The 27,323-nt window shown below is 40.3% G+C and overlaps 4 protein-coding genes across 6 annotated transcripts in view; 1 reads left to right on the top strand and 3 right to left on the bottom strand.

Annotated features, from left to right (window-relative positions):
* The window catches only part of malt1 (MALT paracaspase 1), a 17,109-nt gene extending 16,176 nt beyond the window's left edge, over positions 1 to 933 (bottom strand). For both annotated transcript variants that reach the window (XM_050052163.1, XM_050052164.1), the window contains exon 1: positions 645 to 933. In XM_050052163.1, coding sequence (XP_049908120.1) covers positions 645 to 793 — 149 coding nt within the window. In that variant the 5' untranslated portion in view covers positions 794 to 933. The remainder of the gene's footprint in view (positions 1 to 644) is intronic.
* Positions 934 to 2,944: 2,011 nt separating this feature from the next.
* Positions 2,945 to 7,747, bottom strand: LOC126395003 (uncharacterized). 2 transcript variants are annotated; one of them, XM_050052173.1, is made up of 3 exons: positions 7,286 to 7,747; positions 4,289 to 4,345; positions 2,945 to 3,424 (listed from the first exon to the last, which is right to left on the bottom strand). In XM_050052173.1, exons 1-3 carry the CDS (start codon positions 7,598 to 7,600, stop codon positions 3,035 to 3,037), a joined length of 762 nt encoding a protein of 253 aa, XP_049908130.1. In that variant the 5' UTR covers positions 7,601 to 7,747; the 3' UTR covers positions 2,945 to 3,034. The 2 variants fall into 2 exon arrangements, with proteins under 2 accessions (XP_049908130.1, XP_049908131.1); XM_050052174.1 differs by lacking the exon at positions 4,289 to 4,345 and having other exon boundaries at positions 7,286 to 7,740.
* A 1,082-nt stretch (positions 7,748 to 8,829) lies between these two features.
* Positions 8,830 to 18,393, top strand: prlrb (prolactin receptor b). Its single transcript, XM_050051133.1, has 9 exons — positions 8,830 to 8,996; positions 10,502 to 10,672; positions 11,237 to 11,369; positions 13,375 to 13,544; positions 14,821 to 14,984; positions 15,756 to 15,897; positions 16,011 to 16,107; positions 16,795 to 16,864; positions 16,965 to 18,393. The coding sequence occupies exons 2-9, from the start codon at positions 10,612 to 10,614 to the stop codon at positions 17,586 to 17,588; spliced, it is 1,461 nt and encodes a 486-aa protein (XP_049907090.1). The 5' UTR covers positions 8,830 to 8,996; positions 10,502 to 10,611; the 3' UTR covers positions 17,589 to 18,393.
* A 509-nt stretch (positions 18,394 to 18,902) lies between these two features.
* On the bottom strand, positions 18,903 to 27,227 carry LOC126394357 (selenocysteine insertion sequence-binding protein 2-like). The gene is made up of 18 exons (XM_050051132.1): positions 27,039 to 27,227; positions 26,428 to 26,555; positions 26,156 to 26,321; positions 25,992 to 26,067; positions 25,678 to 25,874; positions 25,499 to 25,583; positions 25,320 to 25,414; positions 24,974 to 25,120; positions 24,753 to 24,842; positions 24,462 to 24,563; positions 24,239 to 24,368; positions 23,928 to 24,094; positions 23,682 to 23,817; positions 23,406 to 23,589; positions 23,033 to 23,253; positions 22,298 to 22,452; positions 21,966 to 22,161; positions 18,903 to 21,830 (listed from the first exon to the last, which is right to left on the bottom strand). The coding sequence occupies exons 1-18, from the start codon at positions 27,045 to 27,047 to the stop codon at positions 21,703 to 21,705; spliced, it is 2,412 nt and encodes an 803-aa protein (XP_049907089.1). The 5' UTR covers positions 27,048 to 27,227; the 3' UTR covers positions 18,903 to 21,702.
* Positions 27,228 to 27,323: the final 96 nt, after the last annotated feature.

The raw sequence follows: 27,323 nt of genomic DNA, 5'->3' as shown, positions 1-27,323 counted from the left end.
AAGTCAATACAACATATAAACACTTTAACTATCTGCCTTTCAACGTGCTACCTCAACTACTAATGTACAGTTTTAGCCCACTAACTATCCCACTATTGGCAATGGTACTACTGTACTTTCAATAAAGCAATCGTACTATCAAATTCACAAAAACTCTGTCTGAATACATTGCTCTTCTTAATGGGTTCAATTGACTATTTAATCTGTAATTTCCTATGACCTGTATCCCAAACACACACCATGTGAAACTGTACGTGGGCAACTGTGCACTCAGTGGGTATGGACTAGTATAAAGTATTCTTATTATCTAGAGTGTCCTTTGTGTATCTCTTGTATTATATCATACTCCTACCTGTGAGTATACACTTTGAATAAAGTTATTTCAAGGCTCCAAACACAGTGCAGCACCTTGCCATTCAATGCATGACATCATCTACTTGACTTGCACTACTTAAGTACAGTAATAACTAGGCATTTTAATTCTAAAATGGACAGTAACATTATATTCAATACATATAATGAGGTATAGTCTTAGTGCATTTCACGTTATAACATAAAATAGAATGTGCTGGGAATCAGAAACACTAAGTTACATCACTTTGATTTTATACACTTTACAGTCTGAATTCAGACTTTCAGCCTACCTGACTTTAAACCGCTTCTCATTGCCGACTATCTCTCCCAGTTTTCGCCATCCTTTATTACTGGATTTGTCCAACACCTCACAGAGCTTCTTCACCACCGGCTCCTTCAACAAGTTGATCTTCGTGGACCGCTCCAAAGTATCCGACATGGCGGCCAGCAGCAGAACTTTACCATCGACACGTCTCTATCAGACCGGAGACTCTGCTACACTGCACCTGACAAATACTTCAATTCAAGACAAAAAGTTTACTTCCTGGAAGAAACGGCAAAAGTGATACTGTCACACCTACTGCGCTGTCTTGGTTTTCCCCCACGCAGCTGCGGGCTGCCTCTGTCAAAGAGTGTGTACGCACCAAGATGATACACTGCTGGTGAACGACCAGATTTTGAATATGGAAGCTCAGTTCTGCAAGTGTGACTAAAGTTGAGTGTTGCACTGTGTATTACCACTGAGTATAGAAATGTACATTTGCAAAGAGGACTTATAGGTAGCAGGTGTAATTAAGCAAGTGTAATCCATTCTCTCCAAGAGCCAGTGCAGCCGAGGAGGGTGCCACCTATGTATATGTTAAAATAAGTCAGTATCTTAAAATACTGAGAAGCTCTCTCAAAGTAATGACTATCTCAAAATAATGATTTAATGTTATCCCAAAATAATGAAAAACATTCTCAAAATGATGTATTAATATTGCTTATTACTTTGAGATATGACGTCATTATTTTGAGAATGTTTCTTGCACAGAAACAAAAGTATTGTATTTCAATTTATTTCTGTTGTTTCCTCATTAGATTCAAGTAATTAAGTGAGTCATTACTTTGAGAACGTTTCTCATTATAATCATCTTCTACAAGATGAAGAAGAGGGTACTTTAATTTTTTTTCACTCTGTTGTCATATAAGGCGGCATAGTGGTGTGGTGGTTAGCACTGTTGCCTCACAGGAAGAGGGTTCCTGGTTCGATACCCTGCCTCTTGCCCAATGTCAGCTGGGATAGGCTCCAGCCCCCCTCAAGAGGATAAGCGGTTACGAAAATGGATGGATGTTGTCATATACAGCTACCAGTCCATGTTTGGTCTGGACAGGGACTTGAACCACCGACCCTCCTGTTCTAAAGCCAAGTCCCTATGGACTGAGCTACTGCCGCTCCATCACACTGGCAGGAATGGGCTTCCACAGATAATAGGACTTGAATTGTACAATAATTTTGGCTAAAATGCTCATCAACAGAATATAAATCATTGCCATCTTGTAGATTCAGAGATAAATTAAATAAATTTAACCTCCTTTCAGTGATTAAACACTATTTAGATGAGTGACCTGAACTGCGGGGAAATAAGTGTGGCATAATTAACGCCAACTTAATTTCGCTGCTTAACTAATAATGGTAGTTTATGTGTTGAGTTAGCATGTCTCTCATATCCCACTGGGAGGTACTAGTTTTTACTTTCTGTTAATGTTACTTGAAAATAATTTCTTGAATGTAAGCAGTCGTCTCTGGTTAATACTTTTTGAGAACTAAACTAGTGGGCCTAACTGTTGCTAAATATTAGCTAGCTCTGTATGGATGGCATAGTGAGCGTTGTGATAGCCACAGTGTGTGAATATAAGGCCATTTAAATATCATGCAAAATTCATTTCCAGACATCGTATAAATCATAGATATTGTATAGAAACGTTGAAGGATTAAAATACATGTATGTTGAATTGTGATGAAGATGCATCCTTTAATTTTGTAATTTACGTTATGTGCAGTTTAGCTGAGCAGAGAGCAGCATTAGGCACAGGAGCAAATAGTTTTTCTACCATGTGATTGAGTGTAATTTCAGCTTGTCACTCTGAAGATACTGTGCCTACAGCTCAGCAGTGGCTTGTTTGATATTCAGAGGGAATGTTACTACAAATATAGTCTGTCAGACTCTAACAAAGTAACTTCAAAATGACTGTTAGCTTCTAGTGCTTGCTAACCAGCTAACACCAGGTGTCACTGACCCTTTTTTCATGTCTGTCAAGCTTTTATTTCTTGCAGATGGGGAATTATATTTTCTATTAGAGCAGGAGTGAAATTCAATTTATAATATGCACATTAACCAGGTTTCAACCTCATCAGGAAGACTGGAGTGAGACATCTTGCAGCATGTGCAATCTTTGGCTGTACTGTACTGTACTCAGGTGAGCAGGTTGTGAAGACAGGCAATTCCCTATGACTCATCTCTTACTACCTGAGGTGTCAGAGGAAACTACAAATGTGTTGTTTTTGTATTTTGTGAAAACAAGCCACACATTCACACAAACATTTTAAATACAAAAACTCTTTATTTGCACTACTGTTTTTGTATTCTTGACATATTAAAAAATTAAAACTATGTAAAAAGGAGCAGCCATCTCTTTTTCATGAGTGTTTCGGGAAATCCCTCTCCGCCTCAAATAGCAGCTGGTATACTTTAAATTTAACATCTGCTTTATGCTTTGGGTGGATATTAGCCAGCATGTCCTTGATGACTTCAGCAAACCGCGAGTCTGCATTGTCCTGTTGCATTGATTTATGTCTCTCTTGTTCCAGGAGCTCCAGTCTGGCAGCATGGGCATCACCGACTCGTGATGGTGATTCACGCAAGGGTGACGGGCTGCTGGAGGACGTCGTCTCTACCGAGGATGGTCCAGAGAGCGGTGCTAAGTATGATGAAGAGAAGTTACCCGGTGATGATGAAGATATGGGGGGAACAAGTCTTTTTGTGTCTTCTAGTGTCTTTTGGGCATCACCGTTGAGTTCCAAGTTTTCCTTTAAGAAAGAAAATTGAAACTGTAAGACCACCGTATGACAAGGAAACAAGCACAAGCACCTCAAATTTGTAGTCAAGTATATTACTTGAGTAAATAGTTACATTTCAACACTGGAACTGAGACACAGCTTTAACCATTTACAATTACAATCTGTATATTGTACAATTTATTTTCCACACGCTGAGCAGAAGGTGGTAGTAATGCACCTAATATGCTGGTTGCCAACTGCAGTTTCAACACAAGAAGAAGAAGACTTGGATGAAGTTGTTAGAAAGTTATTTTCTTGTTTTGTTGTGACTATTTGCAGCTCCAATTCTGTTTCAGTTCTCAACAGCCTGATATGCTTCAGTTTCAGCAGTCAAGATATTTTATTCAAAGTGTAACAGGTTCATTAGGGTGACCATATTTTGATTTCCAAAAAAGAGGACACTCGGCCTGGCCACGACATAGCCTACTTAAATGATACTCGCAGTTTACTCAAAGATGCCTTATAATTTTAATATATTTAAAGTTTATATGTATGGATAGAAAATTCAGTTATATTACAAAATAATCTCTCTCAAAGACAGAAATTCAGATAGGCCCCTATAGATAGGGGACACATACACACACTAGATTGTGGCTACCCGATCCGAGCCCGACGGGTCCCGACAGTAGGCCTACCCGACGGGTCGGGCCGGGTTTGGTCAAAAATGTATAAATTGTATTTGGGCTCGGGTTGGATTCAGTCAGCTTTCAGTGAAAATGTAGTGTAAAAATAAATAAAATCCTATTGTCTGTCCTGTTTATTGCTTGGGCACTGTTATTTACGTGACAACACCTGAACATAACACACACACACACATTGGCTGTTTGTTTCTACCTCTCCCCTCGCTGAAGTCTCGGACCTCCAGCCGCCAGCCTCCGCCTTGATTAAACGCTGAAAATAAAATAAAAGAGGGAGACAGGTGTCTCCTATTTTATCTTATTTTGTTATATTTCACCCTCTCCCCTCGCTGGAATCGTCAAACCTCCCGCCTCCCGCTCCCATCTCAAACACGGAGGTCTCCCTCTCCACAGAGCACCCACGGCGCACGCCCGGCCTGTTAAATAGCCTGTAACCATAACAACTGTGTGACACAAACTCAGTGCTTTAGTAATTAAATAATGTCGGGCTCGGTTCGGGTTCGGACAGAGATATGCGGCCCGTGCCGCACTCTAAAACACACACGGAAAACCGGACATTATCCTCAATTTATAAAAATCCCCCGGACGCCCTGGACGGGACGTGAAAAGTGGACATGTCCGGGCAAAAGAGGACGTTTGGTCAGCCTAGGTTAATTCCAGACTTATGCATCATAATAAAGTTTCCAGCTGGTCTGGTCTCTCATGAGCATTGTGAGGTTGAGGAGGCTGTTGTGCATGTAATCATAGAGGGTCCCTGTCATTGGTCCGACAGCCCATTGGTCCGACAGCCCATTGGTCCGACATCCCATTAGTCCGACGGTCCGCGGTGCTGAACGGCTCCCGGCGGGCGTATTTCTACCTTGATGGTGCGCCGCGACCGGCTCTGGGTCAGCTGGGAAAGGCTTGAGGCAAAGCAGGCTCACGGCTTATGTGCTTATGTGTTCACTTTCTTTTTCATTTTAACCCACACCTAATCAAGTGGTTTTTGTGCCTAAACCTAACCAGACCTTAACCACAGGGCATCATGATGATTTCGGAACAACGGGACTTCGGAACAATGGGTTTAATATGGTCGGAACAATGGGCTGTCGGACCAATGGGCTGTTCCCATCATAGAGCGGGTATAAAAAAAGAAAGGCAAAGGATGCATACAGATCGCTGATGGGAGAAGTTTGCTTGGATGGCTTTCTAAATTGTGGTTTGGGTTAAAATGAATAGATTTCTGACATAAAGGGCAAACTTCTCCCATGTGCAAGATCTCAACAAGGCTGGAATTCATACTCTTAATGTAAAAACACTAATGAATCTGTCAAGTGGATGTCTGATCCACACTCCATAGCGGAAGGTGGTGAAAATGCACCTAAATTGTCCCGTCGCTAACTCTCGCCCCCGGACACAGACTGGCCAATCATAGCGTAACATTGGGCCGGCTCAGACCAGGGTCAGACAACAACACAGCTGTGCTCCATTGACTCTAATGCAGTCGTTTCAGATTTCCTTCATTTTCAGGCTGGTTTTGTGGATTTGGAGCTAAATGTTGTGCCTGGGACACGTCGTGTATTAATGATACTCGTTACCTGGAGAGGTTGGAAAAAGATATACGTTTCTTCCCTGTTCCAAAACCAAAATCAAACCCTGAAAAGTGTAGGGTTAGCTAGCTAGCTACTGAAGATATAGCCTACTGAATGTATACACATGCTGCTTTTGCTTTTTAATGATTGTAACAAAGACCGACCCTGCTGTACAGGAACCAGTGAAGGGAAACAGGGAAACTTTGCTGATATTCAACCAGCTGTGTGTCATCACACAGTGTGCATAGTGGACGTATGGCTCAATATCAGCAAAGTTTCCCTTTATATTCACTGTCTTGTGTGGCGATCAGCAGTGATGTGGTGGTTCACTTTTACACTGTGATCTGTAGCCTATAGTTCGGCTTTAGCTTCTAACTATCTTTGTCTTTTTAACCTGTTGTTGCTGCTGAGTCAGTGTGACATCCTGGATATATCCTTCAAACACAGACTGTAGACCCCTCTGTCTGCTTCTCTCTGGAATCACTGTTTCATTGTTCCAAAAATATGATAATATTTCTTCAGGGAGTGGTTAGTTACAGTGTGGGCTCCATGCTTACTCTGACAGCTTGTTGGACCATCATAAAGGGGCGGGGCCTGGCAAAAGGCTCACATGCGGTATTAGCACAGACAGAATTGCTGCTGCAGAGCTGCCTGCACCTAAGAGTGCTGTATTTCCACAATTAAAAGCCACTATTTTGCCACTGTGTTGTAAACAGCACCATCCTGCAAATATGTCACACTGACAAAAGCATTGTGTCAACAAAGTCATTGTCAGATGGATTTCATTTTGACATTGTAACAGGAGTGGCTAAGTTAAAAGGAAATAGTTGTATTTGTTCATGTCTTTTACAGACTAAAACACTCAAACTGTAACAAAGGGTGATATCACGTCAACAAAATCATCATTTACACCGTCTATTTTGCTGAAACACGCATCACGCGGAAGAAACAAGCGATGTTTCTGCACTCTGGATGTTCCGCAGCTGAGCGGCAAACGCGCCGTGCCTGAGCACCGCGTGTGCGTCATGGAAGCTCTTAATTGTTTTTCAGCGCGCATGAAAACAGGTTAGAGGAGCGGCGCTGCAAGCGTCAGTAGCGCTGCTCAGACGCGGCTTGGCTGCTGCTCAGCTGCGGAACATCTAATCGTGGCCATTCAAGTCAATAAGCTGCTCCGCCAGAAGCGCGGTGCGACGATGCGTCAATTTGCACAGACCAAATGAGTAAAACAGGAAGTCAAGCGCAGAAAACACGAGAGTATCCGGTCAATTTTCAAAATAACACAGCCATGAAAACTCGGGATCGTATTTCACATCGCTACATCAACATGACGTCAAAGTGGGTGGCGCCCGGCACAGGACGGAGCGAGTGCGCGCCGCGGTCGAATCGCGCACGCGACGGATCCAGTGGACATCCGGCGGAAGGGACTTCTTCTTCTTTGTTTCCCATTATTACATGACTGGCCATGAAAGAAGATGTGCACTATAAATGTGACAAAACACATGAACTAAACAAAAGAATTAAAGACATGAAAGTAAAGTACAGACATGAAGTAAAGTAAAGTAAGCTGCATTCACGACAAAAGTATAAACACCGTCGTAACGTACTGGCCTGCTGTCACTAACCTCGAAGTCGGAATTATTTTCCAGCTCTCGGTGTTTAACGAACTGAGACAGCCAGCCGAGCTCCACCAGGATCCGCGGCACGGCTGCGCGTCCCTCGCCCTTTAAACGAGCCCTCCGTTTCTTGGCTTTGACGAAGCAGTCTCTGGTGCTCTTCCACACCCTACGACAGGATGCCTCGTCCTTCCCCAGGGTGGCTGCGATCTCCCTCCACGAGTCAGAGGCCATCTGGATGAAGCTGCGATCTCTGAACGAGGGGTCGTACAGGTGTTTGTACCGGCGAACCTGTTCGGCCACGCGACTCTCGAAGTCGTTCATGCTGAGATCATAAACACAGCGCGTGCAGTTGGTCTCAAAATCTGCAACAATTTGCAGAGCAAACGCGCAAGACGCGAGAGCGCGCTAGGGGCGCAATGACGTCATTTTTGGCGCGCGCTCAAAGGTCTCCAGGCGCGCGCAACATCGAACCAGAGACACACAGGAAGTTCGTTTTTCTCCTGAAGTTTTTTCCTCGTCTTTACTGCACAACTACTTTACAAACAACAAAGCAGGTTGAACACAGAATTAAAATCCTTGTGTCTGAGTAGAATTATATTTATATATAAAATAAAATATAACAAATAAGAAAGAAAATGCATAAATTGTAACTAGTAAAGACAAACAATATAATGAGCAGACATACAAATGGTCTTCAATTTAAGGTTAGTACATTTAAACTCTATTAATTTGTACAATCTTACACCTATTATTTCTTTTACAGATTTTAAACTAATATATTTCAGGTATAGAAATGTATTTTTGAATGTACTAACCTTTAATATAAATTAAAGACCATTTACGTTTATGATATTGTATTGTACTGCATTATCATATTGTATTTATTTACAATTTCTGCAATTTACTGTCTACTCTATTTGTTATCGCTCTATTTCAAATATTTCATTTTGTATTCACTACTCAGACACAAGGATTTTTAACGCTGTGTTTAACCTTCCTTGTTTGAAAATTTGTTACTTGATTTTTTTTTACTGGTATTTTCAAACACCAGGCCTATATTTTTTATTGTATTATTATTTTAATTAATACACAGACATTTGTAGAACACAGCATTTGTTGATTACAACACAACTGAGAACATAAACTGAAAAAAGAAGATAAATTAAAAAGTAAAGTCATCAAGAATATATGAAATAAAATTTTACAAAAAAAGGTTCAAATCTCTGATAAAAGTGAGAGAGGAAATTATTTAAAATATTACTCTAGGGAGATAAATAGTTTTAATTAATTTTTATTGCTATGTCTCAGTATCTTCATTGGACACACATTACCCCCAACACACATAGGCCTACATACAAATCACTCAATACATAATAAAATCTAAATTATTTTTTTCAGTAACTACCAACTGGCTTTTTAAAACAGTACATATGTGGAAGTAAAATCATTTCTAGGTATTTACTCAATAAGGTAGTAGCAGTGAGACATCTCTCTTTGGCTGTGCTCAGGTGGGCATGCCTTGACGACAACAAGCCACGCCCCTTCGCCATGACTCTAAGGACACCTCTCTTCCTCACGTCATATCGTACCTGTAGACGCAGCGGTACTCAGATGTGAAAAGATCGTGCACAATAATACTATAACCAAAGACGTCTGTCTCTGCTGTTGTGTCAACATCAGTTACATGTAGCGACGGTCTGACAAACGTCCTGAACAGGTGAGTGAACACCGGAGCTGTAGCTTAATAACATTTATAAATGCGTTTCAAACTATATTTAGTAATTTGTAATGGTTTTTGTTTGAGTTTTATTGTGTGTGTGCCCGCAGGTAGGTCTAAAGGGACTAGACACAACATGTACACCTGGTTAACGTGTAATACCTATGCATTAAAAGGGGGTGTTAAGCCATTTCTTTGTAGTGTAGTGTAATATTTTTCTATCCTTTTGCCCACCATAATAGAAAACCCTAATAGGAACACCTTAAAATGAAACTAGAGTCTGTATTTTTTATTTGTTAAATTGAGATTAGTAGTATTTTCATCAAGAATGGTGGTTTGTAGACTCTTTCTGCAGGAACATATTAAAAGGTAGGCTTAAAATGCAGAATAATAGTAACATAATTTCAGTATGTGACTTATAATAAACTGGATATACTTTTTCTATTTTGGTACAAATCATAATAATGTGGCAGCTCAGCTTGTTTTCCAGGAGATTGTTCTCTACTGTTGTGACTCAGTGCGATTTAAAGATGATTTTTCTTAGTATTTAAAGTGTATTCAGTTTAGATGTGTGATTTAGTTTATTATAATTATAAGAAGGTTTGAATGAGAATAAAAAATGTCATCTGCAAGTAAAATGTTAACTAATATTATATAAAATAGGATTTGAGTGTAAAGCTGAACATTTAGCTTTAAGTTTTATTTTTAACATCTGGTTCTGCTCGTCTTGTATCAGAATTGAGAAATAAACCTAATCTAGATCGCGCCTTGCTCAAGCCATCCTGTAAAAACTTGTCTGAGCAGGTGTCGCTAGCATGAAGCTGAGCTGGTTCTCACTGTGGTTTCTGAAAAAAATAAATAAAAAGAAACAAGAAAAATAATCGGTAAAAAGGTGTGACCCCATTTGTGGCATCCTGTTAATTACAGGCTGGAGGACACTTTCCCACACCTTTTTAGATGACTAATTGCATAAAGCATTTTAGCGTTGCTACAAAGAGTCTGAGCCAGGAAGCATAAACCTGCAGAGTGCTCACTCTGAGCCAGTCAGTCAGCCTACAGTAAATTTCAAACGAGTCCTAAAAGGTGCAGAAAATCAGCACAGGACTTTGAGGAACATATTGGTGGTATAGCTGAGTGTACTATCACATGTATCGGAAGGGTGTTCATGTGTATTTGATCTTTATCTGAGTCAGTGAATCTAAATGAAGATGAGCTCTCTAGAATGAGGAAGTAAAATCTAATGTCCAGTTAAAAGAAAGCACAGTTAATTCTGGTAAACCCAGATTCTTTTGGAACGCTGCCTCACCTTTGATCTGTCTTTATTGACTTATAACCCCACACCTTTTTATTCTTCCCTTTCCTGATTAAAAGGCGCTGCTGGCAGTCAAATCATAGCTGCCAACAAGTTATATACAACTGCTGATGGCCTGTATGCGTAGGCGACAACATGTACTTACACTTAATGGTTGTGCTTGTTGTTTTCCCTTCATATGTCCTTGTTTTAGGTCAAAACAAGACACGCAGCCAGGCCACGGGTTTATTTCACCACAATAACCCACAAGCTGGTGATGTCACCTCCTTTTTCAGGGCGGGCAGTCTAACAGTTTGTCCCAGGATGAGGAGACATTTTGGGTTGGCACTGCTCTTGCTGCTGTCAGCAGCTGTGGAGTCCAACAGTAAGTTGAAAGGCTTGGATGCCATTATTTTGGCTTATAACAACGTGTTTTGAAAGGGTCAGTTCTCTAAAATATAAAATCTGCTTACCTCAGTGATATGCAAACGCAGACATGCAGATAGTTTTGGTTTTATTTGGTGCGGAGATCTGCCACTGAGATTTCTTTAGTGTTCACAGCAGTGAAAAAATATATTTACATCACTGCTCGAAGAAAAATCTTTTCTTTTCCCATAGGAGCTGATACTAAAAGATATAAAATAAGTTTTCACAGCAGCTTCTTTGACCTAATAGATATTACTGTTTAATTTTTTATCAAGTCCAGCCATTACAAATAAAGGGTGGATAAACAAGTCTCAGCCAAATATAACCCTCCAAACTGGGCAAATAAACTAAAACTATCTATCTGCCATGACTAGACACCATTAAAGATAAAAGGTCAAAGATTTTTAATGTTATTGGGTGAACTATCCCTTTAATTTGTCATCTTAGTCATGATCTTACTATTATAGTAGTGCCAAATTGTGGATTGGGATCTAATATTTGTTTTTACGCCATGTGTTGCCAGGCATGTCTCCACCGGGGAAACCAGTCCTGCTCGGCTGCAGGTCCCCTGAGAAGGAGACGTTCACCTGCTGGTGGGAGCCAGGCTCCGACGGAGGGCTGCCGACCACACACCGCCTGTATTATGATAGAGAAAGGTCAGTCCAATTACATTTTTAGATTTTTGTTTTGTATTTTGCCTTTGTGCAAAAGGTCACGGTGGAGATGCAGGAAAGGTGGAGGAGAGGGAGAGAGAGGGGAGTGACTGACACAAAATAAAGAAGAGAACCAGGGTTTACATCACAGTAGACTATCACTGTAGTCTCGGATAAGTTAATTACCCACACTGAGATCAAGTGGAAGTAAAGCCTCTGTTGTTAAGTTGTCAGCTGTGTAGTGTTGTAGACAGGTGAGTGGAAAACTACCGGCTCTCTTGTTCACATACTTGTGGTCAGACAGGTGAGAACAAATCTTTGTTGCTGTGCATGTAAACCTGCAGACCTCAAATGCTTTACCTGTGTGACCCTCACTCGCCCTGACCTGGACTAAAATGCTGATATAAATACTGATAGTTTTAAACTTTTCATGGCTTGATTGGTGGTTTGGTCCATGAATGGCCATAAAACTTAGATATACACATTTTATAGGCCTATTGTCTGCCCAAGTATCCCAAACATATTTCATGTACACTCTTTGTTAATTATCTTGTGTTTACTTAATTTTTAAATGATGACGGTAATGGTAGACGGTGAGCATTGTACCTAGTAAACATCAGCATGTTAGTGAGCTGATGTTTGCTTTTAGTGGAGCCTGAAAGAGTTTTTCATTAATCATTATTACATAAAATGTCAAGTTTGTAGACATTTATATTTTCTGACAAAACACTAACACATTAGGCAGTGGTGCCCCTTAGGGAGGGCCAGGTGGGCCACAGTCACCCTAACACAATTGCTGCTGACATTACTGTCTTTAAGAGGCTGTGGCATGGTCATTTTTTAAAGTTAGGCAAAGATAGTGGTATTTTGTGAAAACGGACAACCTAAGACATCTACTGGCACCAGCCATGTTGGCATAGCTTTTAAGAAGGGGGGTTTTGGTGAGGTATCTGGCGTGGCGTTTTCAAAGGACTCCCTTGATATCTGAATGAAGATGGGTTCGATGGATACCTACGAGTCTCCCCTGAACTTGAGAAGGCTTGTTCCCAGTGAATGTTATGTGCCTTACAATGAATGTGCTCCTTCAAAGTAAAGCTGTATATCCTCCTGAGACCCTGTGTCCTCATTTGAAGACATCACATTTTGGGTTTACTTGGCCTTATACTTCATTCTACTTAACTTAGACCTGTTGTCCTCGTTCATGGACACTTTTTTGTGCCATCCAGTGTTCGTAAGAATACGATACAACAATCCATGCAGCCATCTCTGCCAAGTCAGTCTGCAGCCAATCCCGACACAAAAGTGGACAAGGTCCAAAACCTGATCACATTTTATGGCTGAAACTTGTTTATTTATGACTAATAATGTTTGTAGTTTGATATGGCAACAAATTATGACTTTATTATCGTCTCGTTTGAGGACACTGGGACTTTATTATCGTCTCGATTGAGGTCACTGGGGCTTAATTATGTTGAGAATGCCTAATCTTTTATACTTATCGGGTCCTACTGATCCCAAATAGCTAGGAGAAATTAAGTATGCACACCAAACAAAAGTTCGGGTCTCAGGAGGATATTTCTCTTTGTAAGGAAAAAGACAAACAACCTATCTGAAAAACAGTTTTCAATTAGCCCATACACTTAAACAGCATAATCGAATTCCTGAAATTCAGGTATGGCTTTTGGTTTTGGTGTGCTACCCCAAGATTTTCAGCAGCCCCATTTGGCCCCCTCATGGGAAACTTTCTGGGGACACCATTGACATCAGGTTCCTAAGACATGTCAGAAAATCTGATTCTTAGTCTCTTAGATGGTGACATTTGGGATCATGTTGCAGTGGTCAGTGAGGACACTATGTGGACATCACACGCCTGACTCTTATCTGGTTATCAGTTAGGCCCTGTAGCTGTTCACTGAACGTCAGCATGTGATGACGGCCCGCAGCACAGTTTAACAATGTTAACTTTGTTGTACAGGAGCAGTAAATGTCTTGCTTTGTGTGTGCGTAGATTGGAGGGAACGTACGAGTGTCCGGACTATCGGTCAGCAGGGAGGAACTCCTGTTTCTTTGACAAGAACCACACCTCCATCTGGGTTGACTACTACCTGACGGTGGTGGCTTCCAACATCGTCGGGAATGCCACTTCAGACACCTTTAAGATGGACGTGATGGAAATAGGTATGTTTTGTTACTCTTGACCCAAAGAAAGAGGATTTAGATGAGTGACAAAGATATATGCAGATTAACGAAGACAGTTACTGAAGGAGAATTTCATTAAAGCAAACTTTTTGTATATTGAAAATATCCTCTAAATTGCTGCTTTTCTTCTTTATGACAAACATGTTATTCCCGTGAGTTTGACTCTGTACTAGTTACTGTTCAATGTCTATAAAAAAGTAGTTTTACAACACTGAACCACAGTGGATAAAATTAGGATTTTCTGGCACCGATTAACTGTGACACAAAATGACAGTTTAATTAAAAAATAAAAACAAATCCCTACAAATGAATAATAATAATAATAATCATGAGTAGCTTAATCTGCTTTGCTCAAGAGTGTTTCTATGTCACACTGGGAGTGATAAACTTTAGACTATTGACAACCCCTCTGTCTGTGTATTCATCAGAGTAGAAGACGGCACACAGCAGAAAACAATCAGTATTGATTCAGCTAATGATTGGCACAGTTTTGCCTTCTTGAGCTCCATAGTGAATGGAAAAGTACTGTTAGACAGACACGAGGCGGAACTGGTTTATGCCCGGCGTAAAACTTGTGTACAGTCTTAGATCAAATTTCACAGCTTTTGTTTGCTTACACAGGTAGTTGTGCACGTAATCTCCATGCACTGCACTTAGATTTGGAGCAGAGTCTTGTCCCATGTGAGAAAGAAGTAACTCCACTGCATTAGATTTTGTCCCAGGGGTTTCAAGTGACTTAACTAATTTTTGATTTTCGCCTCTTGTAACCCTGTGAAGACACTTTGGGGTCCAAGGACCTGCTTCACAAGCCCCCATGGTTATATTGGTCTGTTGGATGGTTCATTGCTTTGTTTCAGACTGAGTTATCTCAACAGCTATTAAATGGACTGATATTGACGTTAATGATCCTCAGATATTAATCCAAATGACTCAGGTGACCCCCTGACCTCTCCTCAGGCACCACCAATAACTCAGTTTGTATGTATCGACTGAAATATCTAAATCAATATTGATGGATTGCTATGAAAGGAAGAATGGTAATCATTTTGGTGATCCCATCAAATTTGAATTTGTCCAAAACTTTAATTTATGACCAGAAACCTGCAAAGGTAACATCATTCCCATCATCCTTAGCTGTAATACACTCAACAAAGACGGTGAACATGGTTAACATTTTACCTGCCAAACATCAGCATCTTAGCATTGTCCTTGTGAGCATATTAGCACACCTCTGGGTCTTGTTGTGTCTCGTCAGTGAAACCATACGCTCCTGAGAACGTGACTCTGCAGGTGGAGGAGAGAGAGGACAGCCCATGTCTCCATGTCAGATGGGAGCCTCCCTATAACACAGACACCAAGTCCGGCTGGGTCACCATTAAATATGAATTAAGAATCAAACAAGGAAACAACAAGTGGAAGGTGAGTCAGAAATGGTAAAGACTGATTTTTAAAAAAATAATAATTTGCACGTAAGCAGCATCTTCCACAGTGGAGTAAAACAGTGTTGTAGCTTTGTTTTTACCCTTTTCAGGAACTGGCAAGTAACAAACTGTACTTAGGTACAATAATAGAAAAATACCCATTTATCAAATTTAAATCACTCATTGGGGGACTTTTGACTTCCTAGCAGGCTGATCCAAAGAGAGGAGAATTCTAATAGCGAAGGATCTGAGGACCTTTGAACAGTCCTGATAGAGGATCTGAGGCTGCCATCTGCTCCATAAGGAGTTCAGAGTTCAGATGTTTTGGGCCAAAGATCCATTTTTTCAAACAGACTGTAAAATCTAACTGGTGGCAGGTGATAGGAGGTGTAGATAAAGGTGATTAACCCCGTCCTTTTAGCCCAGCTGCAGCAGAAATCTCACTTTGGCATAAACTGTGGGAGTGCAAACAGGAAGAAATTAAACTACTTCTCTGGAGGTCAGGAAACATTCAAATGGTTGTGTAGTCAGCCAGCAGAGTGCAATAAAGGAGCTGTCTCCATGACTGTCAACGAGAGTGTCAAATGCTTTGACCTCATTTCATGCAGTATTTGTGTGAGACAAACATTTTCTATGTTCACTGTTTTTTGCAGTTATTATATAATAAATCAGTTAATCAGTATTCTTTAATGCAGGTAAAGGAAAGTTTAGCCCATGATCTAATTCAGGTATGAGGTGAACATTTTGTGATTTTTGTTTTTTTCTCCAGGAGTACAGGTCAGGCACACAAACGTACTTCAGCCTGTACGGTGTCAGTCCTGGGGCGGTGTACACAGTTCAGGTGCACTGTAGACTGGACCACGGTGCCTGGAGCGAGTGGAGCAACACCACCTATGTGAAAATCCCCAACTGTAAGTCTCAGAAGCTGTTCTCAGAAGATCTTTGTCTATAGCAAGGTAGCAACTGTCTCAAGTACTAACAATCACTGAAAATTATATTGTTTTCTTTTCTTCTTTTTTTTTAGATCTTCATAATGACAGACTGTTTTGGATAATGGTTTCTGTCCTGTCTGCAGTTCCAGTTATAACAGCAGTGTGCATCCTGGTCATAAAGAGGAAACAGTATGTATTTTCTGCAAAAAAGATGTGTAATCAATGTTGGCAAAAATGAGTATTGATAAAATAAATATTGGAATAAAGAATTAAACAAATATATGTGTAAATAAATACATGAATAAATAATTAGGAAAAATATATCAATGTAAATATAAATACATGAGCAAATAAATAAATGTGTAAATAAATACGGAAATAAATAAATAATGTATAAATAATTGTGTAAATAAATACAGGAATAAATAAATACATTAAGAAACAAAAAAATAAAAGAATAAATAAATGCATAAATAAATAAAAGAATAATTGGATAAATAAGTGTGGAACATTATGGATATAAGTAGATTATTAAATATATAAATAATGATAAATAGGACATACACAAATGAGCATCTTGAAAATGTTTTTATGTATTGTATAACTATATTTATTCATTTATTTATGCGTCTGTGTATTAATAAGGTAGGAGGTCCTAACCTCCACATGTATTTATTTCAGCATCTATTTTTTTCCATTTATATTTCAGCATTTATTCATTATTTTTATTTCTATATTTATTTATTCCTGTATATAGATAGATTTATTTATTTATTTATTGACAGTAACATCGTTTTTCATCCTCCATATATTACTCTTTTCATAGTGTCAAGATGGTGAGGATAATCTGACTCATGGCTTTCTTTTGTTCCCCAGTGTGAAGCAGTTTGTTCTGCCCCCTGTTCCTGGTCCAAAGATAAGAGGAGTTGATGTCCAACTTCTCAAGGTAACACTGTGTCTGCATTGTATTTCCAACACATCCAAAAAGTTGCTTTGGGCCTGACAATGGCAATGTTGTAATGTACTGAACTGATTCTAACCTCCAGAGTAGGGGATCTGAAGATGTCGACAGTGTCCTGATCAACAACCCAAGCTTTCCTCCTATGGTGGCCTGGAAGGACCAGATGGAGGAGTACCTTATCGTGACGGACAATGATGACGGGCTTTCCTCCCATTCTCAACAAAGGAAGAGAAGCCTGATTATTCCTGCTGGCTTCCTCTTAGACACAGAAATCTATTGTAAGGAGTCAACGCTGGCTGGGGAGAGAAAGAATGAAACAGAAAACACCATCAAACCCTTCACAAACAGTGGTTATGTGGATATTCAGAGACATGTGGAGAATTTACAGGGGGTGGATGTGAAACAGGTGGACTACAGCAGAGTCAAAGAGGTGAACAGTGACAATGTTCTCATCCTCAAGAAAGAAAACACAGAGGCTGCTCAGAGACAAGAGGAAGACATACCAGAGGACTACAGCCGGGTGAAAGAGGTGGACAGTGACAATATGATCCTCCTGCAGACACAAAGTCCATCAGTAGACACTTCCTGTGGAGAGAAGGGAAACCACTACACAGACTTTGCCCTTCAGAGGCAAAGAAAACCTCATGTGTGCACAGAACTCATCGACAGCGGATATGTCGATACCATCCCTACACCACCTTTAATGTAGAGTGTTTTTTTATATGCAGTGTCCCCAGTGATGTTGAGGGTACAGATATTTTATGTTTCTGTCATTATTACTGGATGAGTTGCCATGAAGTTTGGCACAGACATTCATGGTCATCTGCATGACTGGTGATCCCCTGACCTTTTCCTACAGCGTCATCATGAGGTTGACATTTGTGGTTCTATATCCATATCTTGAATCATGGGTAGATTGTTGAGACATCTGTTACAGATATTCAAGGTCTTTTAAAGTCTAAATTCAGTATTTTTCAACCTGAACCTTTTTTCCCATGTTTTTGTGCCTAACTGATGCAAACAACAATTTTTGTATTATGTGCAGCATTGAGAGGGCTGCAGCAGTGCAATGTCTGTAATGTAATCAGATAGGAAAACTGTCATTGTACGTCCATTATAAATTGTTATTTTTGTTGCAGACAGACTCAGACTGTTGTAAGTATCTGATGTTTGTTTTTACCTTTTACTTTATCCGGTGTATTTGTTATTGTGTCTTAAGTCTCGCTGAAGGAGAATCCCATTCATAAATCTTACAAGTCGTATACTCAAGCTTAAATAGCGACCATCAAATTCAAAGGCCTCGTACACATTGTTGAAATCAGCTAAATAATCTTCCATGCTGTTGAAAATCTTTTAGATAAGTGGTTCCAAAATGGTCCAGCCATGGGGTCCAGATTTCTCCTTAGTCTTTAGTTTGAGGTCCCACATTTTAATACATGCAGCGTCATACTTGAGTTTGGCCATGTCATTGAGCTAATTTGCTGTCTCCGTCAAGAAGCTGTCAGTTAGTCACTTACTCTACATCAGAAAACAGCCCTTCAAAATAAAAGCTCTGTACTGGAAATGAACTGTAAAGATAATTTTTTTTTTTTTTTTTTTACAAACTTGACATGTTTGCATTCAGAATAGGCCTGTGATCCACTTTTGGACCGCAACCCACCAGTTAGGAAACACTGTTTTAGATAACAGTAAGCTAAGCTTTCTATACTCCAACACAACACATTATTCCCTCTCACACGCGTTTCCAGTGTTGTCTCACTGCAACAAGTCTAATTCTGTGATACTGGGATGCCTCAGGGAAGCATACTTGGCCCACTTCTTTCATTTACTAATGATCCACACTCACTTATAGTAAACACTGCATTTGTCCTTTTTACGTAAATTAGACTTAACATTTATTTAGCTTAAAGAAAAAAAAAAAAAAATCAACCCCAAACTGTCTCTGATTTTAATTTCCAACAACTGAACCATCTGACCATTAATGCTTAAAAAATAGTTTGTATCTCCATTAGGAAATTTGTGTATACTCCCTCTTAGATTTAGTTTATATTTAAGGATTTATAAAAGAGCAAAACCACTTTACGGAGCATTTAAACAAATCTGAAGACAATTAGGGAATTATGCTTATTCACTTTCTGGGGGAGAACAGATGATAAATTTTATATCTATCCCATTTCTGTTCGATAAAATTAAGGCTAGAGCTGGTAACTGGTTAGGTTAGCTTAGCACAATAATTGGAAACAGGGAGAAACAGACAGCCTGACAGTCTTAAGCTCACAAATTGACATGTTATATCTTGTTTGTTTGTGAGAATTTGCCATTTTAGTGGGAGTACTTGGGACTATTTCTTGGCCGCATACAGTAACTTCTAACAGCAATGCTTGGCAACTCCTGAGTGCCAAGGAATAGTCTCACACATAAACCTCCCACAAACCGGCAAATAGTCGTTTTTTTCAAAACAAATGAGATATGAGAGCTTTAGAGGTGCATGTAAGCTGTGCTCATTTTCAGTCTTGATACTAAGCTAAGCGAAGATAAACACGCTAGCTGTAGTAACTCTCCACCAGAAAGCAAACGAGTACATTTCCCCAAATGTCAAACTTTTGCTGTAAGAGTCACATGAAATGCAAGACTGTGAAGATACACTTAAACTTGTCATAGCAGGAAATAATTAATGCTGTTTATCCTGTTGAACGTGTCAAAACACATCATCAACGTCCTAACAACCGTCTCCTCCTCCTTCCAGTAGAATAGTACCAAGACATAACTCAGAAAGATTTCAGCATGTGATCTGGTTGACCTTGCATGAACCCATCCCATTCCAACTCCCAATAACAATAAGATTCACCACACATCTGATAAAATCACTGTTCCACAACTGAAATGTTTATATCAACAATTTCTCAAGTCTCAATAGTCACAATCAAATGTCTTCTCTGCTTTACATTCTCAGTTCTGGTCATTTATTTTGCCCATTTCAAATTTTGTCCTTTATTGGCTCTTTTAATGTGTGATTGACACCTAGCACTTTAGATACCGTAATTTCTCCTGTTATATCATTATGCTATTTCATAATTTAATTTCCTCACCATGTGGGTCAAAAGTAACGTTTTAACAAAGTAAAGTTAACAGCAGATAATATTATTTTGCTGGTGTTCCTACTGAAAGAAAATCAAACGTTAACCATTTACACCTAATCACAGGTAAGTATTACATACAACATGTAGTACTGTCTCAAACAAATAAAAAACACAGGCTCTGCTATGTAGTGCAATAAGGATTAAAAAAATCATACTTGTAAAAATGATATCATTTCTTCTGCAAAAAAAAAAAAAAAAAAAGTTTATCTCCATTTTTTAACTCTAAACTGAACCTAGGTGTGTCATGGTGTCCTCGGAGGGTTTACGACAGTGGGCTCAAATAAGGGTCAGTAAGATTTTGTGTTTGTGAAATTATGCTCAGAAATAATTCTGAAGTCTGTGCTTGTATATCAGTCTTTGTAAGCAAGCAAAAACGTGAATATGTCGGCAAGATTTGTAGTAAATACATCTGTGCACAAATTATATCAACAGTAAGGTCACATCAACACTTAGGAAAAATACTTGGGTTACATCTCAATATAGATTCAAAAGCAGAAAACTCTGTGAGAAACTCAGCACTCAAACTTCCCAAACTATGTGCAACACTAAAGTAACGAATCCATGTTGATGTACACTATCGCCCCAAAATCCAATGAAATGCACATAGGACATCTTAAAGTCAGTAATGGCATTTTTAAAGTTGCAGTGTGAACAATGGCACAAGTATTGTATAATTTCCTGTTTGTATAAATTTAGTGTGTTGTTTTCTTGTATGCAAACAGCAAGAAAATGAAAATAATATAAAGTATATGCTGTTTGCAATCGGTATGGAATTGGGGCACAGCCTTAAGTTAAAGGGTACAAATGTTTGGTCTTGCTTTAACAGCCTAAAGCATGGTGTTTCTGTACAGGTTGTAACTACAGTGTCATGCAATGTGGAAGCTTTGAGTTTCTCAAAAACACAATAAAATAAAATGTTTTCTACGTTCACAAACTTGAATTTCTCACAGTTTCCCCAGTTTTAAAAAGGGTGATAACAACCATCATTTCACAAGCTTAAAACCATACTGGATCTCATTTGAGCCCATATTAAGACACTGACCATGTAACTGCAATGCCTGCAGGTTAAGTTTGGCTGGGAAGTTGCGATTCACCTTTTCTCTCCCTGCATTTCCTGACATCTCTCTAATGTCTGTGTCAATGAAAAGACAAAAATGCCGGTAACATACTTTGACCTGAACAGAACTGATTACAAGAAAAAAAAAAAGCGACATAATGGCTCCAGGGCAGACGTCACTCCTGATAATTTCATATCACTGCTGTTATTCTAATCTACACACATTCAGTACATAAACCCCCTACACATCCTCTACTCATGTTCACAGACATCATGATTGAAAGTTCATATTGTGGGATTTCTTCAAGTGAGTGATTTGGTCCGAATGAGTCAGTGATTAAACCTCTCCAGTTTGTAACCCACACACAGTCTTAAAGCACACAGCTCTGCCCAATTATCTTAAACTCAAACACAAAAATATGACTTTTTTCAAAAAGAAAATAAATGAATTCATAATTCATTGCAAACATTAGCAACAAGATTATCTCCTGACAAAACCCCCAGGTAAAGAACTGCTGCAGCAGAGCACCTTCCATTGCTCTTTTTCTGCATGTGGGATCAAGTCCATCCTAGTTTCAGCACGAGTGGGTTAACATTGTTTTCAGGCACAAAGGGATTCACCACTGTCAACTCTTCTCATCTTCATCAGTGTTTTCAGTACATTCACTGTCCAAGCGCATGGAGCTCAGCTGCTCCTCAAAGTTCAGAAATTTGTGGTTGCAATCCTTCTCCAACATTTGCTTCCAAATTTTAACTAGAAGAAGAAATACAGGAAGATATTTATTTGATTTTTATTTAACTTTCAATGGTGAAATATGTTACTGTATTACAGCTTTCACTTGGTTTAACTTCATCAGAGCAGTTCATATGGGTCAGGGCAGTAACTTACTGTACTCTGGTTCCTCTGGCTGTGTGGCGTCAGGTTCGGGATGAGCCTCCTCAGCCAGGCTACTGATCTGCAGCTCCTCCTCAGTGTTCCCCTCCTCCTCTGCCTCCGCCGGGCCTATCTGCTCCAGGCTCGACACCATCTCCTCATAGGCTCTCCTGGCCTCAGAGGACAACTCGATCATCTTATGATAGAAGTCCTGCGGGTACAAAAGCAGACCTCTCAGCTTGTCTGTGATATTTTTACTGACATGCTTTTTGTAATAACACTTGAGCTCATGTCAGGAACAACTGCCATGTTGGTGATTAGTATGTATTGTTGATCATAAACCTGACCTGTGCACCATCATAGTTGAAGATGCCCACCAGGCTGACTGGCACTGCCTTGTTGAGACAGCGACCCAAAGCTTTCCTGGAGAGGGCAAACACGAACGGCACCCCCTGCTCACGACATGTGTCGATGATGGTGTATAGAGCCTCATCCAGGCCTCCTGTAAAAGAAGACAGTTTTCTATAAATAAATTAACACAATTTTGAGAGCGGTCGGTGTATTTTTACCCAACCCACCTACCTATAACTGCTGCTACTGAACCTGGACTGCTGCAAATCCTACATTCATACAATGTGGCTGCCATTTTCACACCAAAAATGGTCCTGTTCTAAAATTCTATCTGGGATAGCTAAATCTGAAAATGCTGGCTTTGTCCTAAAATAAGACGGCAACTTTCTGTCACATCCAGCCCACACTGTGATGACTAATCGAGTGCTGCTGTTTTTTTGTTGTTGTTGCCAGAAGCAGGGAGATGAAGAGATCTAGCTGTATGTGTTGGTGTCTCTGTGTTTGTCATAATTAAACTCAACTGTACCCACACTGGACATATCTCCAAAGAACAAGGACAATAGATTTTTCTTTTACAGTACAAATCAGCACTAATTAAGCAAAAATACTGACAATGCTCCACAAAATAACTTTATGAAAACTTCCTAATATCACTAATCTCACACACACACACACACACACACACACACACACACACACACAGCGAAGCACTCACATGGACACAGTCGTACCTTTGGACTGGATGCGTTCACAGTTGGGTGAGATGACGACACACTTGACTTTCCTGAGTTTGAGGTGCTTCAGGACCTCTCTGAGCCCCATCACAATGCGTCTTTTCATGCGCGCCTTCATGGGGTCCTTCTGATACAGGCGGTCCTGAAAACGGACCAGCTCCTTCAGCAGAGCCTTTACACACTCGTCCACGTCTTTGCTCAGCATCTGGCTGCAATAGCTGACATGTACAACAATATATATGTTTCTAATCAACAAAAAATATCAAAAAAACAGTGATTAAATTCTGTTAAATTAAGTGTTTTCTTATTTCTGGACAAGCAACCAACAAAGAGTACAACTTGTGGCAGGGTGTACGGTTTAGAGTCTTACTCTCTGAACTTTCTGCTGTGGATTTTGGGTCGACTGGCTGGGCAGGGCACAGGCAAGGTGATTTCTTGCTCTATGTTCTCGTCTTTGTCTGCCTCCTCATCTCCCTCTTTCACGATCTCGTTTGTGCCATTAAATTCTGACTCATCATCAAGTTCCTCTGTGGGACTTCCAACCTCATCTGGGGCTACAGAAGTAAAAAAAACAAACTGATCAAATATTAGCTTCCTTCCATACTTACAGTAGGACTCAATTCATTTCACATGCTTGTGCTCTGACCTGCAGTATTTGTGTCACACTGCTCTTCTTCTTCTTCTGCATCATCATCAGCAGGTTTGAACTCATCTTCAGGCAGCAGCCCTCTCTCCTCCAGCAGACGTCTCTGTTTCCTCTCCTCCCTTTCTTTCAGAATGACCTGAGGATCAAAGAGAAATAAACCAACAAAGCAAATAAAACAACAAAACAATAAACCTTACAAAACGCAGTACATCTCTGTTTGTTCCAGAGTTAGGTCGGTGGACTTACCTTCTTGAGAGGAGTGGGTTTCTTGGCTTTGGGTACCTCTCTCTGCTTGCCTTTCTTCACCAAAGGGCTGGTGGAGTCCAGGGGGTTGTGAGCAATTTTATCCTGCTGCCAGGGAGGCTTCTTCTGGACTAATGGCTGCTTCTGGACAACAGGTAGTCCTCCACCAACTACAAAGAAATCATTTATACTTATTCTGGGGAAGGTTTAGATACCTTGCGCCAACAGATGTGGATCAATAAGCGTTGTTCAAAGAATGCAGGTGTAATCAGCCAAAATATAATTGTATAGGTCATGACGCTGACCATACCCACCTGAGAGAATGACTGGCTTGGCGTCCTGCTTGGCTTTTTGAGACTGCTTCTTTTCCAGGGCAGCCAACATGTTTCCGATGTCCAGCTGAACAGGAGCTTTGCTCTTCTTCCCAGATACCTTTTCAGCTTTCTAGAAATCATGACACCACAAACAATCTCTTCTCAGTCTCTCCAGGATAATATCCAAAGACAGCCATTTAGAATGCATAAGAGACATACAAACCTGTCCTTTTTTCGCTGCCTCTGCAGGCTGAGATTTTGCAGCAGTTGATTTGTCCTTGGTTTGGTCGGCAGACTGATGCTGCACACCTTCTCTTTGGTTTTCCTGGGAAAAAAATGCAGCAACATAGATTTGCAAATTACATACTGTCTAATTAATCTTAATGACCCCCTGCTGACCACACACATTGACTTGTGTATTTTTCACCCATGTATAAAAAGACACAGTATGATAATTATGATGTACAAACATCTTGGAGGGGAAATAACATACTGCATGTATAATAATATTTACCTGATTGCATAGTTTTGCTGCATAGCTGCTTGTTATCAATCTATCAGTCACAGTCACAGCAGGAGTCAAGCCTGGAAACTCTTCTTCATCCTGCGAAGATAAAATGGCAACAAAAATCATCTTCCATTCAACACTTAGGAAAAAAAATCTAAACTTAAAAATACTCAGAAATGGGTTTTGCTTTTACACTGAATGTGAATAAAGACGCAGTTTTTATTAACCTCAAATTTTGGAGGCTCCTGGTAAAGTACTGGCTCCTCTGACTCAGCTTCTGCATCCTCGCCAGCACCTTTAGCCTTCTTCTTCTTTTTCTTTCGTTTTTTCTTCCCTGGAGCTCCCTCGTCCTGCTGAGCTGCCATTTCCTCCGCCTGAGGAGATGCAACAAAGGCACAGAAAACAATGTTTGAAAAACAGGAAAACCCAGAAAGGTTTACGTAACAACTACATTTTATTATCTATGAAAGTGGGTGGCACCTTTAAGAGACTAAACAGCCAGTTTTCAGGCAAGAAAACATATTAAGGTTTAGGAGTTTTTGATGCATTCTAGAGACCATCATGTTGTCTAACCTGCATGTGGTTGCTGCTGATTGTCTTCTCTTTCGGGACAGGTTTCTTTGGAGGCTGGGAGGCAACATTAGCCCAGGAAGTAACCACCGACCGACCTATTCACAAAAATAAATAATTAGAAAAATTACTGCCACTGCCTTTAAGTCTTTGAAAAGCCAGCTGCATGGACTTTCACTTACCTGGTGAAGCAGTGGAGGAATCTGACTTAGCGTTACTGGCAGCTTGTTGGGGGTCAGGCTGTGTTGGGGATCCTCTGCTGACAGACTATTCAACAGGAAATTAAAGCAGCACAAAATTCATTAGTGAAGCATTCACTGCAAACTGCACAACATCACAGCTGATATTTCAGTGAGCTCACCCTCCAGGAAGATGCTGATGCTTGCGTTTGAGTTGGACCCCAACACTCCTTCTGAACAAGAGGAGGACCAGCTCTGCCCAGGGAACCACCAGCCAGCTCCGGGAAATCAGTCATCTTCACTTCAAACGGGATCAAGTCTTCCTGTGCTGGTTTTGACTTGCCTGCAGAGTTCGGGGCAGATCTGGCACCTCTAAAACCTGTCGTCCAATTACACACAAAAGCTGATGAATAAGAGTAAGGGAAATTAGATGCACGCTGATAACGTGCCGGGGTTTACTCAGGAAAATGTTAACATCACCATGTGCTATGACTACCTTTTTTCTGTGAATCCAGTAAGATTTTGCCCATGACTCCCCCTTGCACCAGAGAGCCACTGCTTCCTTTTGATGTCTGTGGAGATGGATAGAAAACACTGAAACTGGTTGCATGATTAAAGTTGGTTTTATCCATTTTTCTGGTGTCTCAAAATGAAGCCAACCTTTGCTTGCGGATCCCGTGTAAACCTGTCTCTCTGCAGAAAATCATCAGTGGTGTCTCTAACACGACGGCTGCTGCTGTAGCCATGACTCCTTGACACATCTCCTCTTCCTGCTGTCACTCCATTTGATGGACTCTGCTTTGCGCTCTGACCTGATGATCGGCTCCTTCACAAAGTTCAGAAATTCACACAAATAAGTGTCTTGACACCAGGCCATTAGGGGAAATAATTGATTACTTTAGCCAAAATAAAAATCTGTGATCATCCCCTACCCTCTTAAACTCTGGTAGGACACATAAGGATTTGGGAACATCATCATGTGTGTTTCAGCAGGCTCCTTTCCCTGCCTCCTCGGATGTTTGTTGTCATGAGACTGGACAGCAGATGACAGTTTGCTCTCCTGGGGGACAGTGAAGATTGTTTGTCATTTAGTCTACTGGAAAACGACCTTTGACTGGAGTACTAGTGAAGCCATGTATTGACTCACTTATTTAAACACTACCTGATCACTTTATCCACGTTTTAGGCTCATAATTCACTCATACGACATGTGTTGAGCTCAACTTTTACTATTCTGCAAGCGCTAATTTAACCATGAAACTATTTAGCCGTTAGCTTAAATTAACATCTAACTTAGCTGTAACTTACAACGTTGTTTAAGTTACTTTTGGGGAACCTAACAAACCTTAATGTTGAACAAAACGCCATAAACAACAGCTTATTTGTGTGGTTAAAACAGCCGTTAGCTTAAAGTACCATCTACACACATTCACAACAGCTAAAAGTTAGCAGCAACACGCATCAGCGCACGCTAGCATCACAGGCTGGCTAGCTAGCTAGCTAGCTAAAAACAACCGTTATGTTATTTTTTCCCCACAACTACCTTGTCCATCTTCAGGTTTTCCTACACGCAGTCACATGTCCGCATGTTCACTCGATATTCCATGTGTTGTCAGATTCCCTGTCACAACGCTGCTACATTTATCTACCAATCGCAACAGTGTGTTGGCTAAGCAACCTGTTTGATAGCATAGCAGTTAGCAGCTAGCTGTTAGCCGTAGTTGAGTCTGATAGAAACAGCTGATGTTTACAGTGTGCGCAGAGAGGAGAGCAACAGCGACATCTACTGGATCACAGCGGTCATCAGTCAACTCTAAAAACAGCAGCT

This window comes from Epinephelus moara, chromosome 8 (assembly GCF_006386435.1).
Source record: "Epinephelus moara isolate mb chromosome 8, YSFRI_EMoa_1.0, whole genome shotgun sequence".
Taxonomy (NCBI): Eukaryota; Metazoa; Chordata; class Actinopteri; order Perciformes; family Serranidae; genus Epinephelus; species Epinephelus moara.
This window is presented reverse-complemented; position numbering and strand designations above follow the sequence as displayed.

Coding starts and splice junctions, on each gene's coding strand:
- LOC126395003 (XM_050052173.1), bottom strand. CDS start 7,600: ATGAACGACTTCGAGAGTCGCGTGGCCGAACAGGTTCGCCGGTACAAA. Junction 4,346..7,285: donor AAAATAATTCCGACTTCGAG/GTTAGTGACAGC, acceptor TTTTATTTTCAG/CGTTTAATCAAGGCGGAGGC. Junction 3,425..4,288: donor AGACTTCAGCGAGGGGAGAG/GTAGAAACAAAC, acceptor TCTTTCTTAAAG/GAAAACTTGGAACTCAACGG.
- prlrb (XM_050051133.1), top strand. CDS start 10,612: ATGAGGAGACATTTTGGGTTGGCACTGCTCTTGCTGCTGTCAGCAGCT. Junction 16,108..16,794: donor CTGGTCATAAAGAGGAAACA/GTATGTATTTTC, acceptor TTTGTTCCCCAG/TGTGAAGCAGTTTGTTCTGC. Junction 16,865..16,964: donor TTGATGTCCAACTTCTCAAG/GTAACACTGTGT, acceptor TCTAACCTCCAG/AGTAGGGGATCTGAAGATGT.
- LOC126394357 (XM_050051132.1), bottom strand. Junction 25,121..25,319: donor TCAGCAGCAACCACATGCAG/GTTAGACAACAT, acceptor GCATCTCCTCAG/GCGGAGGAAATGGCAGCTCA. Junction 21,831..21,965: donor GCCAGAGGAACCAGAGTACA/GTAAGTTACTGC, acceptor TTCTTCTTCTAG/TTAAAATTTGGAAGCAAATG.